Here is a 17821-nt window from a genome sequence, read left to right as displayed (position 1 = left end):
AATAATTATATTGTAATAGTGTAACAATTTATGTAGATTTCATTTTTAGACATTGCTAATAACAATTACAAGCAAAAAGTGCACAATTACAATTTTAACTAAAATTTATCAACGATAAGCAACTTCAAAAACACATTAAATTACATTAAAATTGTATTTGCAAAATTGAGATCTCCTTTGAGATAATAAACATCTAGAACACTGAACACTCCTCAATTTTATTTTCTTAAACGAGGGTTTGCAACAACAGAGGTCTTATCAATACTCGGGAGGGTGTCTTGGAAAAAAGCCCATTTTGTAAGAATGTCGGGATCGAACGCAAGCCCGCTGGATTCGAACCCGGGACCTGTTCCTAAAAACCAAAAATACCGAACCTAGAGCTATTATTAAAAAAAAATTACATTGGGAAATCGTTGATCGATTTCGATGAAGTAAAATTCATTTTTATTATAAATAACTATGTACTGAGAATATGAACAAAAAAAGTAGGATTATATGTAAGATACAAAAGTTGATTACCCTGTATACCTACGGTATAAAATCTTTTCATAAAACAAAAATTGACTCTTTAACGGGAAATTACCATTTAAATTTTTTGATATGTTGCTTTGTTTAAAATAAAAGTGGCAGAGAGAATGAGCTTTATTCTTGTGATATCCAAACTCCTCAAAAGTCTCTTTTTATTTATGTATTTATTATAACTCCAACAGAAAGAATCTACAAGAGGAGTAGTAAAAAAAGAAGGCACACAATAACAAAAAGAACAAATGAACAATTAAGCAATAATAACAAAAACACAAGGCTTAATGATTCAAGGCAAGTAAACATTTTAGTTTAACTATTAATTAAGGTTTTTAAATGAGATGAAAAAAAGCTAATGGCACGAGTGGGATTCGAACCCACGACCTTCGGCTAGATAAAAAAAAATGGCCAAAGGAGGGAAAACTCATAAGGTGGGGTTGAGATCGGGAGTTGATGTCCGAGTGCATCGAGGTCACGATAGCTCAGGTGGTAGAACAGCGGCGTATCTAGCCGAAGGTCGTGTGTTCGAATCCCTCTCGTGCCATTAGCCTTTTTTCATCTCTATTAAAAACCTTAATTAATTGTAAAGTATTAATTGGTCAAGCGGACCACGAAATTAGTGAATTTTACTTTAACTTTAACTGAATTCAAGGAATCGCGAAATATATCTACAATATTTCATTAGAATAATAATTCAGCAATCTCATTATCCTCGTTAGGGGTGAATTTAGTCCATATTCTGTTTTGTAGTATGGAACAAAGAACAAATTATGGTTCCTAAGTGGTCGCTGAGGAACACATAGCGACAAATGTAAGTTCAGGATATCTATGGCCCCATTCCACAATTTCCAACCCCAAATGAGATCGGCAAAAATACGGCGGGAGCTAAGCGACTCAGGACCAAGCCAGTTCAGTCTTTCCAAGTAATTCAGGTGCAACGTTTAATATAGTATATTTAATATATTATAACGTTTAATACCTTTTCTAGATTCACATATTCCTTCTGTAGTCTCCATCATACCACGCATAATTCAGCAAGTCTTCCGATTTATTCATAATATTTTTCTCATTTTAAAGAAGAAAGAGGTTAGCTACGTTTCTAAATGTGGTCGGCCATCTAGTAATCTTCAAAACGCTTCTTAATTATTATTGATTATGTATTTATCATGGTTTGATGTTTCAGAGGGAGGCATGAAAACGAATATTCAGAGATCAATTGAAAGGAGCTTTTCTTCGACCTATTCTGAATACCAACTGCTGACTGTGCATTACAGTCTGTTCGGTTGATACAGAACTTCCGAACGCAAGACCTAGAAAGAAACTCATAATACGATTTTAACAACTACTAAGACTTTTACAATGAAATCAATAATGACAAAAAATACCAACTAACTCTGGGATAGTGCTACCTGGTGAAAATAACAATAATCAACAAATTTGCAATATATATATATATATATATATATATACTACTACGTCATGTGTGAATTCCTTCATAAGGAATGCGGGGTCATTTATATATATTTAGCATTGTTGTATCCGATCTAATGGGAGCCTATCCTCGCTGATTTTGTCTGGCTATGCGTATCGCCCTTTCACCATTTTCAGGATAGTTGGTGCATTTTTTTTATTTAGTCTGTATACGTCAAAATGAAAGGTATGTACTCGTGTTGTCCTGGTCGGTTGACGTCTCAAGTTAACAATTTTAGGAACTCCAGCTTACTCTTATAGCCATATACAAACCAAGTGTTTTTCTTCCACTCGTCTTCTTTAGGCGTCTTAATCTCCGGATTCAAATCTTCGTCCAACGAGTCTTAACGCCTATAAGACGCTGTAATTTTCTCTGGCATGTTTCAAAGTAAATAAATTTAAAACACGTTCTAAGTTTTTCAATTTGAAATTTAAAATGTATTATTAATTGGGGCAACTAGCGATTATCGCTCATTTCTTCTTACACAATTAAATAGGAGAGTTCTGGTTGGTTTCTTTCCCCACTGCCTCTTGGTCGGACAAATCCTCTGTAAGATTTGTTTATAACTATACTATTTACTCAATAAATGTTTTGTAAAGATAGCAATAAATAAAATAAATTACGTAAAAAATTGTATAGATACAGCTCAAAAATGTATAGGGGTATTGGCAATTTTGTAGTATTTACTTTTCCTAGTATTTTTACTTTATTTTTTTTTTTTTATAAATTGCATTAAAATTTATTATAAATTATTATGTTTTTTTACCGAAGTAAACAGCGATTTTGAAAAATAACAAAATAAAAGTTTTTAATTTCATAATTTTCTTTATTGGACTCAATAATTTTTTTCACGTTAATACCGTATATAAAGTCCTCAGTTAGCTAAAACCTCTGTGCACCTGTTAGGCATACTGTTAATAAGGTTGTCACTAATTTCAAAAGAAATTTCGCTCCACAGATGTTGCAACGTTGCACTCATTTGTTGCAGGCCGACTGGTTTGGGATGGTGGTCGAAAAGCCTTCTCTGGAACGAATCACACAAGTGCACAATGACACAGTAAGGGAAGGGGCTGATGGGAAATTCCCAGGTTTTCTAAACATCGATGAACAACTCTGCCTCTCTGAGATGTTGCATTGTCATCCAGAACATTGATCCTCTTTTAGCGCCGTAATGCGCTGAGATCCACTACCAGGCCTCCCATTGGCACTTCTAGTTTCTCGGAATCGGTCTAAAGCTCGGGACACATGCTCGGAGATTTGCCAACTGCCTCTGGGAGATTTGCCGGTGGCCTCGATGACTCATTCTCTTAATAACGTTGCGACCTTCTGATTCAAAATGTTGTCTTTCCATAATTAAACAACTGGATTTAAATGGAGAAAAGACGAGAAAAGGTGTTTGTGTAAAATGAGTTATTTTTACGTTCACTATTCTTAAGTTATTCCTTTATTAAAAGTGAGGATTAACATTTGTTTGTTTTTGGTCTGTATTTTCTATTTTCTTTTATCCAACTAACAAGACATATCGGTGAACATAATTAAAATTAATAGAATAATTATAAATTACAAATATCTCTATTCAGTTTGGACCAGATTAGGTTAAACTAAGTGAGTTTTTGTTTATATAATGAATCTTTCGAGATGTGTTTGTATATTTCTAAGTTAGCAATTATTAAATTCACTAATTCCGTGGTCCGCTTGACCAATTAATATATTACAATTAATTAAGGTTTTTAGTTGAGATAAAAAAGTCATTGGCACGAGCGGGATTCGAACCCACGAAAATTCAAAAGGTGGGGTTGAGATGGGAAGTTGGTGTCCGAGTGGATCGAGGTCACGATAGCTCAAGTGGTAGAGCAGCGGCGTATCAAGCCGAAGATCGTGGGTTCGAATCCCGCTCGTGCCATTGACTTTTTTATTTCAACTAAAAACCTTAATTAATTGTAATAGTTAGCAATTATGTTCACTTTTGTATTTTCAATGCGTATGAGGGGTAGTTTCCGTCTTTTCTATTGTTGGTGAGAGTTCGTGGAGGTTTTGTGTGAGGTGGGTTTCTGAGTATTGCTCCTGATGTCATTATGTACAGGCTATGAGCAAACTTAAAAAACCAATGATCACAAGAACGGTTTTATCATATATGTGCATAATGAACTGTATTATATAACTAGACAAAAATATCAGTTTAGAAGTTAACTAAGTTAAAAATTGAACTATCATAAAACTACTGATTGTTAGTTCTTTCAAATTCTTCGTAGGTTTTTGTGTACATTTTTTACAGTTAATTTTTTGTTTGTTTTACATGTCTTATGTTTTACAATATGAATTTACTTAAAAATATATAATTTTCACAACTAAAACATCCTTGAGCGTTTTTATTTTTTATTCGTTATATTTAAAATCTCTCTCTCTCACTCTCTCTAATATTAGATATAATGAGTAAAAAATAAAAACGCTCAAAGGTGTTTTAATTGTGAAAATTATATATTTTTATGTAAATTAATATTGTAAAACATAAGACTACGCAGTTTTTATTAATAAAGAAAAGCGTTTTTATACAAACATAGCATAATTTTCAATATACAAGTTTTAATTCACTGTAATGGATAGACACAGTGAAAAAATAACACAATTTTGTTCATATGTAATATAATATTTAAATTAATTAGTTTACATGGTCCTAAATAAAACGGCCTAAAAGAAATATTTATTTTTTAGAGAGTCAATGTTTAATGCTTAATGAAAACATGGGATGTAATAAATAATGAATTTAATGGCCAAACCTAAATAATTTATAAATTACAAATCCCACACAAGAATTTTAATGGATGAAAAGATTTAAGATTTAAGTATTCGCTTTGTAGTCGTCGATTGGTGTTTGATTAAACAAATAGACGTTTTAACCTTCATGTTTAAACAAATCTTACTTTCAACTAAGTAAAAGTTTAAATTAAACTGATTGTGATTAAATTCTGAACGGTTTAACAATTACATCAGGAGTCGTCATTTCAAAATTAAATTTCAAAGGTATCGAAGAAAGAGATCCTTTATTGGAAATGAAACACTTTATAACGAGCGTCGCAAATTCTGAAGGCTTTAATATACTTCTGAATCCCCTCGTCGTCATTCCAGAAGTGAATAACACCGAAATTAATTAATTCCGAGCATCACGCCGAAAATACATGAATCGGACTTACTTTTTTTGAGACAGGACGAGGTGTGTTGGATTTCTCTCTGCAAGCCCCTCCAGAGCTTTGAAACTATGAGCGAATAGGCGAGTGACATGATGAGAAGAGGTATGAGCAGCAGGATCGTGTCTAGGAAAAGATTATAGATCCTTTCACTGTTGGCTGTCGGCCACTCCTCCCGGCACTTGTGCTTGTCTGCAATTAAATCATTCAATTTTATAACAAATTTATTTTACGCACGTTCTAAATTAATTTTCTAGGAAAATTGTCTACATATTGATATATTTAAGTATTTTACAGACGATCCAAAATTTCTTTGATGATCGATTCCGTATCAACAGTGCCAAGTACTGTGAGCCAACCTTGTCAATGTTAGGGTTGAGTCTGCCTTCGAGTACATTTGAGATCGAATATCAATATATATATATATTGCACTGAATACACAAGGAAACGTAAACTTTTAATTTTACCAAAACGTACTAAATAGGCTAACACAAAAGGCAACATTCGGCCTTTCACCTAAGACATAAAAACTTTGATACGGTTTTTAGTTTTTGTAGTGTCTTTCATTATTACAATATTACTTTGACGCTAGCGGATTAAGTCTGGCATTTCAAAACATTTTAGATTACTAACGAAATTAGAACAAATATAAATCTAGCAAGGCTTCCGCATCTATTTTTCCCATTTTAGCCGCCGTCCCGCAGGGAAACACACTTGGTCCCTTATTTTACTCTATCTTTACGGCCATTCTCGCATTACATTTCGACACTTTAAACTTCACATACGTCAATGATTCCGACACAAACTTTGATCCTGTCACTCCTATCCGCAACCTCTCCATCTTCATATGCTGTAAACCTGGGGAGCAGATAATCAATATTATTCTCCCACTTCACTTCTCAGAACAAACTTCACTGCTTACTCCTCAAGAAGGAGGTCGCGAAGCCATTACCTCTTCAGTCGCCTTACAGGATTCTACGGAAGGGTTGGAAAAAGCTTGGGTGATTATTGGGGTGATGCGAAAGATTATTGTGGAGCTTGGTAAATTTTTGAGGAATTATGCTTTCGATACGTGTAATTTTAAGCTCGTTGTTGAGTCTTGTTGTGACAAAAAAATTGGGTTTTTATAATGTAATTATTGTAAGATAGGAAAGTGGTTTTTTTTGCTCCAAAATCAAATTTTATTTTCTCTCCTGTATCAGCTTCCTTTTCTTATAAGGAGGTATATAACTAGTTATTAGATGGATACATTTTTATTAATTAAAATCAGTGTACGTAGGAAATTAGTGAAAATCAACAATGAGTGTTATGGATTAAGGCCGGGGATTAAGCGATAACGCGATCGTTTGGACCGAGAATAGGTCGCCTGAGAACATTGCGGTAAACACCTACGAGTTGGCGACTGAGAGAGATTCTCCGGAAAACGGCTCGTCAGGATTTTTCTTCTTGTCGATTTCCGTTTTTGGAATTTCTACCAGGCGCCATCCTCACCAGACCACGGCGACGAGAGAGGACTGTGAGAATCCGTTTGTAATTTTCCGAAAGGATATAGAGGCGGCCCCTCACTTCTCCGGAGATTTTCTTTTTTGGAGCGGTTTGTGGCAGGACTGAACCCTGGAGGACTCGGCGGATGGTTGTTGCTGGAACAACGATTCCCAAGCAAAATTATTGGTTTACGGAAAAGACTGCATGCAGAAGGAATTTTTGTTTGGTTTTATTTTAACGAATTACACTGTTAATTTAAATTATTAAATCTGCACTCTCGACACGACACGCAAGAATGGCACAATTACACAGAAGACAAACTCTTTGAGCACTGAAGATGATCTCAATAAAGATCGAAACGTTGGCACGATAAAGAAAATGTTTTTCTGAAACCTATTGATATCGATCGATACATCACACCAGACCGCATCTCACGATTTCTAAATAAAAATTAAATTATTAAGTTTTGGTTAATTTTTTTTAAGTTAGTGGAGATCTAGTTTATGGTTTATTTTAATAGCTGATTAAGGAAAGCCTTACCTATTTTAATTTTACTCTGTTTAGAAATAATAAATCCTCCCATTGTTAAGTTGGATACTCATTTTTTATTTTTTTATATTCCTCCCCATTAATCTACCTTTTGGTTTGGCTTGATTACTGTGGAGACCAAGTAACTCATAAATATAAAAATTAACATTTAAGCGGACGGAACTCGAATGTGACAAAAAGAAGGTAAGGTTCCTGATTAGGACCCGCCGTGTGAGTCAGGCTTTATCCTGACCCAAGCCATGGAATAAAGTAAGTCCTTTTTTCTATAGAATAAATTATACTACTTTCCTCTCATATATTTATTTATTTTTACCAAATTTATTAATAAACAAGAATATAAGGTCCGGGACAAAAAGATAGCCCACCCAATATTTTTTCTCTTAATCAATTTTAACCATTGATATAATTTTTTTTATTAATATGTAGTGTATTTTGAACCGATTTTCTCCGTTAGGAATTGGAAAAAAATAATTTGTAAGAATTAATAAATAATACATGATTTGGGGTGTGACAAAATGATAGTACAGTGAACAATAATAATAAAATTCTTTATTAAAACACAATTAAAATAACGCAAATTAAATTTAATATCCTGTATATGCATCACCTTTTTCTAATGCAGCAATCATACGATTTAAAAGCGAGTCGAAATGACGACGAATCATCTCTTGTAGAAATTTGGCCCACTCCTCCTGAATTGTTTTTTTCAATTTTTCAACGCCCTGAAATTGTCGGCTACCGCTGTAAACACTCCTAGCAAGATGCCCCGATACATTTTCGATGATATTAAAATCCGGGGACCTAGTCCGCTAATCTATAATTCTGATCTTTTCTTTTCTAAAAAATTCTTTTGCTACTTTTGCCGTGTGAACTGGAGCATTATCTTGCTGAAAAATTACGTTATATTTAGGAACAAGTTCAAAATATTTTTTAAATTGGTTTTTAAACATATTGTTACATTACAAAATTAACATATTGTTGGCTGTTTATTCGACCAGAAATAAACACAATATCAGTTTTGTGATCATAGCCAATACCACCCCATATCATGACGCTGCCTCCTCCCATTTGCGTCTTGGAAAACACTTTCTCTTCTTTCCGTAGGTCATGGTAATAGTGAGCCCAGCCATCGGGACCGTCGAGATTGAATTTTTTTAAATCAGTGAACAGGACATCCTTCCATTCGTCTTTCCATTGCACATGTTCACGGCCTCCTTTCTTCTTTCTTTATATGTTTAGAGGTGGAATGCCTTTCATTTCCATTCTTTTGATGTGAGGAGCTGCAAGAATGATCCTTTGGACGTTTTTCACATTCTTCACTACACCAGCTCTCGCAGCAATTTGACGGGCCGTTAAAGTTGAGTTGGATGCAACCCTTAAAATTGCCCGTTTTTGCCGTGTTGTCAAGGCCGGTGGTCTTCCAGAAGATTTCTTAGTCCCATAGATTTCTGGAGACTTCAAAAAATTTAAAATTACTTTCCTACTCCTACCGGTATTTTTTGAAATACTGGAAATACAAAATCCTCGATTTTTCATTCGCTGAATGATATTTTTTTCAGCTGGTGTTAATGCTCGTCCCATCGCACTAATATATATGAATGCAGAAACAACTGAATTAGCCTTGTTTACTCAGAGGGATTTGGTTTTGTTTGTAAATAAACAACAAGTGTGCTATCTTTTTGTCTCACCCTAAATCAAGTATTATTCATTAATTCTTACAAAGTATTTATTTTTTTTCAGTTTCTAATGGAGAAAATCGGTTCAAAATAAATAAAAAAATTATATCAATAAAAAAAAGTATATCAATGGTTAAAATTGATTAAGAGAAAAAATATTGGGTGGGCTATCTTTTTGTCCCGGACCTTACTTTGATCCGAAATAATTTTCGGTGTAACACTGTCATTGTACACATGATAGGGACCAATCATTTATCTGAGAACTTTAGACTGAAAGGATTATTGGTGTCCCAGAGTTCCTGCATGTCCAAATCGGTTGTAGTAGCGTTTTGTAAATAGTTAGTTTGTTTTTCGTCGATACCTTGGATTGCAGTCCAATAAATTTGGACAGTAAACCGTAGGGTCCGTTTAAGTCTTGCCATTTCAGACGTATGTGCTGATTAAGCGTGAGTCTAGATGGTAGCCTAAGAGAGAGCATTCGGAGTAATCTGATTCTTGTCGAACCCGAAAGAACCGCTTTGTTAGATACGAGCTGAGGATTAAGTAGAGGGTATTTGGTAGGTAATTTGCTTCGAATTGGTACGATAATTAAGAACAAAGTATTAAATTTTATTATAGCGATTAAACATCATTTTAACTTGACAATTCCGAGTAAATTGATTGTTATTTTTTTCATGAACTCAAAAACTGATGATAATTGTAAGGGTGAATGCTATTTGATAAGGAGCAAAAACCTCTTTGCCTTGCCCACAGTTTGTTCAAACTTTGAGACTATGTCGTTCATAAGTAATTGACTGTTCAAACACCCTTTTAGTTAATTAAGGCTTAAAAGACCCACAAACGCATTGTAAATTGAATACATTATTGATACTAAATAGACCATGAAATGGACTTCTGAATGAATTATAATCAATAATTAAGCGAACGTTGATAGATTATGGTCACCCGTTTAACCATCAATCTTTTCTTTCTACAGCTATAAATCAATAAACGGTCATTGTATGTGTGTAAACAGGAGATTAATGAATGAATGAAAGTAAAATAGTGAGCGTATTTGCCTGATGAATATATACATAAATTGTGAATTGTTTATTACATTTTTCACTTCACAATGTCATCTTTCACCTCTGCGCAAAATCAAATTTAAATAAAGCAAGAGATAAATTTAAAAATAAAAATGAAACGTTTTTAAAGAAAATAAATTAAAAAATTGAAATTTTAGCAAATTGATGGTAAAAGGAAACTACAGAAGAACAATATTTGCCATTCCTTGGCTGGAAGGTTGAGATAAAATTAATTTAAACCGTGAAAAAAGTCTCACGAGTCGTCTGCAAACAGAAAATGAAATAACACATAGGGATACACACATAATAAAATGTTCGTGAGGTGCTCACCAAACATTTTCTTTTCTGTAAACTGAACGGTCTATTGAACAATTTCTTTCTCGCTCTTTTCTTGTTTCTATCAAGGTAAATTGCAGCACTTTCAAGTTGCTTCTTGGCAAATTAATTAAAAAAGACCGTGGGTGAATTAAGAAAGCCCTTCTTGATTAAACAAAGAGATAGATAGATAGATGGATAGATAGATAGATAGATAGAAAGAGAGAGAGAGAAAGANGAGAGAGAGAGAGAGAGAGAGAGAGAGAGAGAGATTATTCAGGTAGTAGTTATGTGTAAATTCTGGTGTTATCAAGAAATATTTAACCTTACCCAGTTCGTACTAATGTTATACACAACATCAAATCCTGTTTCAATTTATTTAAAATGATGAATTACACATAGTAATCGACAGTTTCATTTCAACGTATCATCAAATTCATTTGATTCCGAGAAAATAGGCAAAAGCCATTTGTAAATCGGTTCGGCTAATCTTTAAAAAATGTAACAATGACGCATTAAATCACGTAAAAAACATCGCCATTCTTTTAAACTCAAAAAGGAATTTTTGTTTAGATTCTAGATTTAGTTCACCAGAATGTTATGAGCCTAATCTAAAAAATCATTAAGTATATGAATGTAAATTTGGATAACTAATACAAAAGAACTTGGGCAGTTTCTGAATCACTAATGAGGAGTCTGGAACTTTATTTCGTTTCTTCTGGGTTCTCTACCTTACCTTCATCCATCTCCACTGGCACAAATGATCCTTATGTTTTAATCCTTATTCAGAAACTGGCTAAACTTTAAGCAATAAAAATAAAAGTACCGTGTTACTCGTAAAAGTAGGACTGAAGAGATATTATTATTAGACATTATTACATTGATAAGCTGACTTTTTTGGGAATGAGTCTGGCACTTTTATCTTTTCTTTTGAGTTCCCTCAGGTTATGGACTAAAAAAATGTACTTGGCCGCAGGGTAGATATCATTACATTGTTGGCTAATTTTTTGGAGGGATGGCTAGGGATGGTCTGGAACTTGACCTTTTTTTCAAGGTTGGGAATGTTAGTTCCCTACATCGTGGACGTCGTCTTGGTTTTGGTCTCAGACCTACCTTTGTACCAAATATCACGTTTCTGCCTATATGGGAAATGTCTCATAATTTTGATTATAAGACCTTCTTCCTAAAGTGGCTGTACTTTTTAGAAAATTGCAATTTTCTAAAATCTTACCTGTACTTACAATATTGTAAAAGACGTACATTTGTTCCAAATATCACAATTCTACCTATAATGGAAGTGCCTTATAATTTTAATGGTGTGATTACACCTACACCTCCAGAGCGGCAATAATTTCGCGTAAATTGCACGTTTCAGACTTTTTTCTACTTCCTACTTTACTTGCTACATAAAACATCCCTTTTTTCCTAGTTTCTAGCTATTAGTGAACTGCCTTATAATTTTGGCGATCAATGAGTCAGCCAGTAAAAAAAAATGCCAATTTTGATATTCTCTCTTTTCGAAATGGCTTAACATTAAGTGTTCAAATTTTTACAAAAACCTAAGCAACCTATGTTTAATTTATGTATCAAATTTCAAAAGCCCATCTTAAGAAGAAGCAGCGATATGACGGTGAGAAAACCGGGTGAATTGATTCCGTAAAGACACATGGCAGTACAAAACAATGGTTATATTTCCGGACACAACGAAATAATTTGGATTGAAATAACCCGGATAGAAATCGCACCACCACCTTGTCTAAACAAAGTCATGATCTAAAAGACTACTTAAACATAAAAAATATTAGACCAAGATATCAAGGAAAAAAGAAGAATAATAAAAAGAGCTCTACACATAAAATTAATAACCAACACTTGTAATGCACAAACAGAAAATATAGAAGCAAGTGCAACTATGTTTTGAACGCGGTGGAGAGAGGATCGCCTGACGCGTTAAATGACGAATCTGTCGTGCGGTAGGATCAATAAAACATAAAACAATCTGGACATCCTAAACGACTTAAGACCACCGTGGATGTGGACCGCGGCACATCCAGAATTTGGACTACTTAACTTCCATCGTTGTCATCTGTCCGGGTGAGAGCATCTGACTTAAAACCCCACTGAGCTTCCTCTCATTTCTACCGGTTATATCTACTTGTTGCCTCTCGCTGCCGGGTCATGTTTTCACACGACGTCATAAGAAAGATTAATTTTTTTTTGTTATTTAACACGCAAATGTCCAACTAGTTAATAAATAAATGTATTTATAAATAATTAGGTAAATAAATATACATGCAACAAATTAGTAACAATTCTCATAGATAGTAATAAATACATATTTTACAATAGAAACGTCAAATATTAACCAGAATTAACGATGGCGTCAAAATTATAACGACGGAAATTGACCGCAAATACATTGTGTATAGCCCGCCAAAGCAAGACAGGTGGTGTCACTTTTCTTTGTTAAATTAATTTCCTTTGCCATTCGAGTTTTTTTTTTGGCTATTTTTTTAGTAAAGTCTGAAAATAATTTATGCTTTACTGGGCGTGCGATTATTTCGTTGAGATTGGCCTCCGTAATAATCTTGTGTAAGTTTTCTTCCAGACAGTAGTATCTTTCATACGCGTAGATTTCACAGTGAAGGACATCGTGCATGCGTCACTTGGTGAACCGCATAGGCAATGTGGTGAGCTTACACATTTGAATTTGTGTAACATGGCGAAGGAATTCCCCCCCCCGTTAAATGTTGGGAGATTACAATGTCAGGCGTTATATGTTTCATCTTCCATCTGGCGATTACGTCAGGAAAGTAAATCTTTGTGATTGCTCCCTTCTCTGATGTCCACCTATTTTGCCATGTCTGCAAGCATTCTTACACTTTCCTATTTATTAATTCTTTTTCGTTTTCTGTTCCTTTTATACTGTATTTTCTCGAATTCTAGATCTATTGGCAACTGCCCAGCTATCACTTGGAGTGCTGCTGTTGAGAATGTTCGATAGCTCTTTGTTGTTAGCAGTAGAGCTTTCCTTTGAGCTAGTTTCAAGAGTTTTAAGTCCGTTTTCTTCATTAGGGTTTGCCAGGCTTGCGTAACGGAGTATGCCTAGACAGATGCTTTTATACATTATTACATTGCCGTATAGTTATTCTCCATGTGTTAAAGCTGAATTTGTCGTACTTCCTTAAGATTTTTGCTTTTATATAAGTCAAGTGGTGATTAACTTTAAAATTCATACCTAGGTTTACTCCTAGACATTTCACCTTATCAACCACTGCTATGACGTCTCCATTGTGAATAAAAGAGGGGTTTACTGTGTGTCTTCGTTTTACCAACAGGGCGTGGGTCTTGGCTATTGATATGGACATATACAAAAGATATGGACTACTCAGACACCTTCTTGGACCAAAATCAAAACTAAGCATACATAACAAACTAACCGCTTACAAAACACTCATCAGACCTATTTGGACCTACGGAGTCGAGCTGTGGGGCTCGGCCAAATCATCCAATATCCAACGAATTCAGTCTTGTCAATCTAAAGTTCTCCGCCTTATCCTCAATGCTCCCTTCTACGTCACAAATCAAACGATCCATAAAGATCTTAAAATCCCTTTCGTGAAAGATCTTATCCATACACGCTTCTTCACTTTACACTCTAAACTCTCCCTCCATCCTAACTCACTAGCCCTAACTCTTTCCTCAAGGTCTCACCCTTACAATCCTCCACGCCGTTTAAAACGGCGATGGCCTCGTGACCTTCTACTAACCCACCGAATTAACTTTTACTCCCCCCCCCCCAATTAAATAAAAGTTGGTTTCTCTCCCCACTGCCTCCTTGTCTGACAGGTCTGTCATTAGTTTATAACTAACTATTTGCTCAATGTATATTATGTACAGATAGCAATAAATAAAATAAATATCTTTAAAAAAAAGTTTTTGTTTTTTACACAAATTTTTAATGACGCCAACAGCTCGCTGTTCTGCGATTTGTACTTCCGTTACATCATTGCCTTCCGCTAGAATTACTAGATCGTCGACGTAAGTCACGCCCTCTGCCGTAAGATCTCGTAGTAGGTCATTGAAAACTATGTTCCATAATAGGGGGTCTAGTATGGAATCCTGTGGACAAGCCTTGCATGGACGGTGAGTGAGAATGCTTTGGCCACTATCATATATTACACATCTGTCATGTAGGTAATTCCTGACAAGTAGGATGACGTCGGTTCCCACATCATGGTTTCATATACAGTCCACTACACATGGCCACCAGAGGGAATCAAACGCAGCGCTGATGTCCACAAATGTTGCAACGATTTTCTTAAGGTGGCTTTCATTTACATCAGCGCACAATTTTAAAATTGAATCTGTCGTCGACCTACCTTTTACACAGCCAATTGTCTTTCTGACATTTTATAACGTCTTTCGTCCTATTTGCGTTGATGTGTTCCAATCATTTACTCATATCACTGAGCAAACAAATAGGTCTGTGGGCCTTGGTTCAGTGCGGGTCAGTTGTTCCTTCTTTTGGTAGCAAGAGTAGCTCTAGCCTTGTTCCATAGAGTAGGGAAGTATCCCAGTCCCAAACGATCCTCAAAAACAGTAAGGAGGTAAGGTGGAAGGATGGGCGCACTTTTTTGTAGTACTCTTGCTTCGATCCGGTCGATTCACGTTCAGTTTATGAATACAAGCTATCACTTCCACGTCTATTGGAGTCCCGCATTCTGATGTTATCGATATTTCATTTACTCGTTTCCGGATGGCCTGGTGTAAATCACGTGTGACGTCATCTTGAGGGAATGTGTCGCTTAGCATCGTCTATAAGACTCTTTATGCTGCAGCCGATATTATTACCTTTTTTAAATATGGCGGTAGCTTCTGTCAAATGAAGCTTTTTGATGAGTCTATACGGTAGGCTCCAACAATTAATTGCCACTTCCCTCAAGGAGGTTTCGCCACCCTTGGTTTTTGTTTTTTTAATCGTATTATGGAACCTCCTCTTTTTTTGCCCTGTAGGATGTAGATTTTGCCCCTCGACTTAAAACCATGCTTTTAAGAAAAAAAGATTAATTTTTACGCACATTTATGGTTTCATCAAAGAAAACAATATAAAAAAATAATTAACTCATTCGACAAGTTGGCTCTGAAAAGGATGCAATTAAACTGATTTTCTTTATTTTTAATTCAAAAAGTGTAAAAGAATTACTAACTATAAAAAAATGTATAAATAAAATAAAATGTATAAATAAAAAACCTAATTTTTTTTCTCGCCTGAGTGAAATTCTGCACAGCTTAAAACATGGCTTAGCATTTTTTCCCTTCAAAGGGGCCTCATAACATAAATGTTTGATTAATAAACAGAGCAAAGTTCCTGAGAACCGGCGTTGAGGTTCAAAAGGTGCAACCAACCCTTTATAGACTAATTTCTTAAAAGGGGTCGTGCCCGGTGTTTGTCCAGCACATAAAAAACCCTGCTGAACATTAGCAATAAAACGTTTAACTTTAAGGGTCGTAACTTGATCGCAGCGTCAGTTTATTAATTGGTCGTATTTAATCGAGAACAGTATAATTTACAATATATCAGCAGTGTTTCTTCCTGTCAAAAGAACGTACTCCATTTTACTTAATTAATTTGATTAATTAATTTGAATGTTAATTTTTTAACAAGGTTCCATAACGATATTTCTTAAGCTCGGCCGTACCGGATTGTAAAGTCGGCAATGGATGTTTCAAAGTTAAAACCTTTTCCAATTCTGTCCGCCCACAAATGGATTAAAGCTCGAACCCGGTGTGGATCGTATCGTAACGGAAACGGTGAAAGTAATCGCACAAATTGCACGGCAAATGGACTTATTTTTACAGCAAGTATCAAGTCATTGGATTCATGACTGAATAATCGAAAAAAGAAGAATCCAACATCCAGTTCTTCCGGCGATACCATACACAAACAAAAAAAAGTACGATTCACAAAACCAGTTAATTTTAATACAATTTTTATTTGGAACAGTTTTATGACTAAAGGCCGTTTAAATTTAACTAAAAGAGCAAAGAGAAGAAATGGAATAGCCCGATTGTAAATATATTTTTCTCTGCCCTTTCACAACTTTTACGTTCAATTACCAAACAATTCATTAATATTTGGTCAACTTTGATATCTCTTGTCCTGGATAGCATTTATATAATTAATTTGCTCGACAAACTTTTATCGTTAAACTGATATGTTCAAAAGTCAAGACAATTTAATCTATATCATAATTAATTAATCGTTATGTACGGTATTGGTTGAAATAAAAAGTCAGTGTCACGAGCGAGATTCGAACCCACGACCTTCGGCTAAATTCGCTGCTGCTCTACCACTTGAGCTAACGTGACTTCGATCCATTCGGCCACCAACTTCCCATCTCAAACCTATCTTTCGAATTTTCCCTCCTTTTTGCTATTTTTCAAATGTCGTGTAATCGGTTTGGATTCTCGGCGACAAATGAAATGCTTTAGTGAAGATATACTTCATTCAACTTTAAATTCTTTAGATTTCGTGACCCAATTGACCAAATAACATCTTTCAATTAAGTCGCCGAGAATAAAATAGATTACACGACATTTGACAAATAGCAAAAAGGAGGGAAAATTCGAAAGATTGGGTTGAGATGGGAAGTTGATGACCGAGTGGATCAAAATCGAGATAGCTCAAGTGGTAGAACAGCAGCGAATTTAGCCGAAGGTCGTGGGTTCGAAACCCGCTCGTGACACTGACTTTGACAACCAATACCTTACATAAAGATTAATTAATTGAAAGATGTTATTTGGTCAATCGGACCACGAAAACTAATGAATTTACTGTATCATAATGTCGTATGTTATGTGAAATTTTGGGTCATTTACACAGCTGTTTCTCCAGGAGTTAGTTGAATGTGCTTATCAGAAGCAATTTTGAACTGATGGCAAAAATTAAACTATTTGTAGAAGTTAGACTGTAATATAGATGTTTGTTTTGTAACACCTACTATATAATGAGAACTAGCATTGATGTATAATGAATCAAATATTTTGAAAAATATTTACTATGTTTAGTAGAAAATTTTTAAGATTAAAATAAAAATACATTTCATACAATACGGAAAAATAGTAATCTAATATAAATGTAAATAAAAAATACCTTGTTTCTTATTTAGAAACGGTTAATTCTTTCCATTTAGTGTTTTAGAATATCATAAAAATTTGGGAGAACAAAATCTGTCTCTCTGTTTTTCAAAACTCACACTTACTATTTTTACCTCATATAAACGTAGATTTAATCATTTGTCGTTTAGTTCAGGTCAACTTTTTTATTAATTTTTAATTTATTTTTTTCACTGATTTTGATTTGATTATTTGACTATTTGCACCTAATGCACTCAAGTTTACTTTAGAAACCTCCTAGCTTTTAACCAAAACTAATGAGTTTTATCGATTGTGGTGGACTTAGCTTGAAATTTATATGTAATTAAGTGCTGGGTAATCAGCGCACAATGTCAAAGTTTGATAATCGAAACGGTTCCATAAACTTTGACTTAT

General features: G+C 34.6%; 1 protein-coding gene across 1 annotated transcript in view; it reads right to left on the bottom strand.

Annotated features, from left to right (window-relative positions):
• Positions 1 to 17821, bottom strand: part of LOC106670928 (cholecystokinin receptor-like) — a 140658-nt gene that overhangs the window by 99389 nt on the left and 23448 nt on the right. The window contains exon 4 of the mRNA XM_024227643.1: positions 5185 to 5370. Coding sequence (XP_024083411.1) covers positions 5185 to 5370 — 186 coding nt within the window. The remainder of the gene's footprint in view (positions 1 to 5184; positions 5371 to 17821) is intronic.

Source organism: Cimex lectularius, unplaced genomic scaffold (genome assembly GCF_000648675.2).
Source record: "Cimex lectularius strain Harlan isolate CLEC.00 unplaced genomic scaffold, Clec_2.1 scaffold38, whole genome shotgun sequence".
Lineage (NCBI taxonomy): Eukaryota > Metazoa > Arthropoda > Insecta > Hemiptera > Cimicidae > Cimex > Cimex lectularius.
Note: the sequence above shows the minus strand (reverse complement) of the source record. Positions and strands in the feature narration are given on the sequence as shown.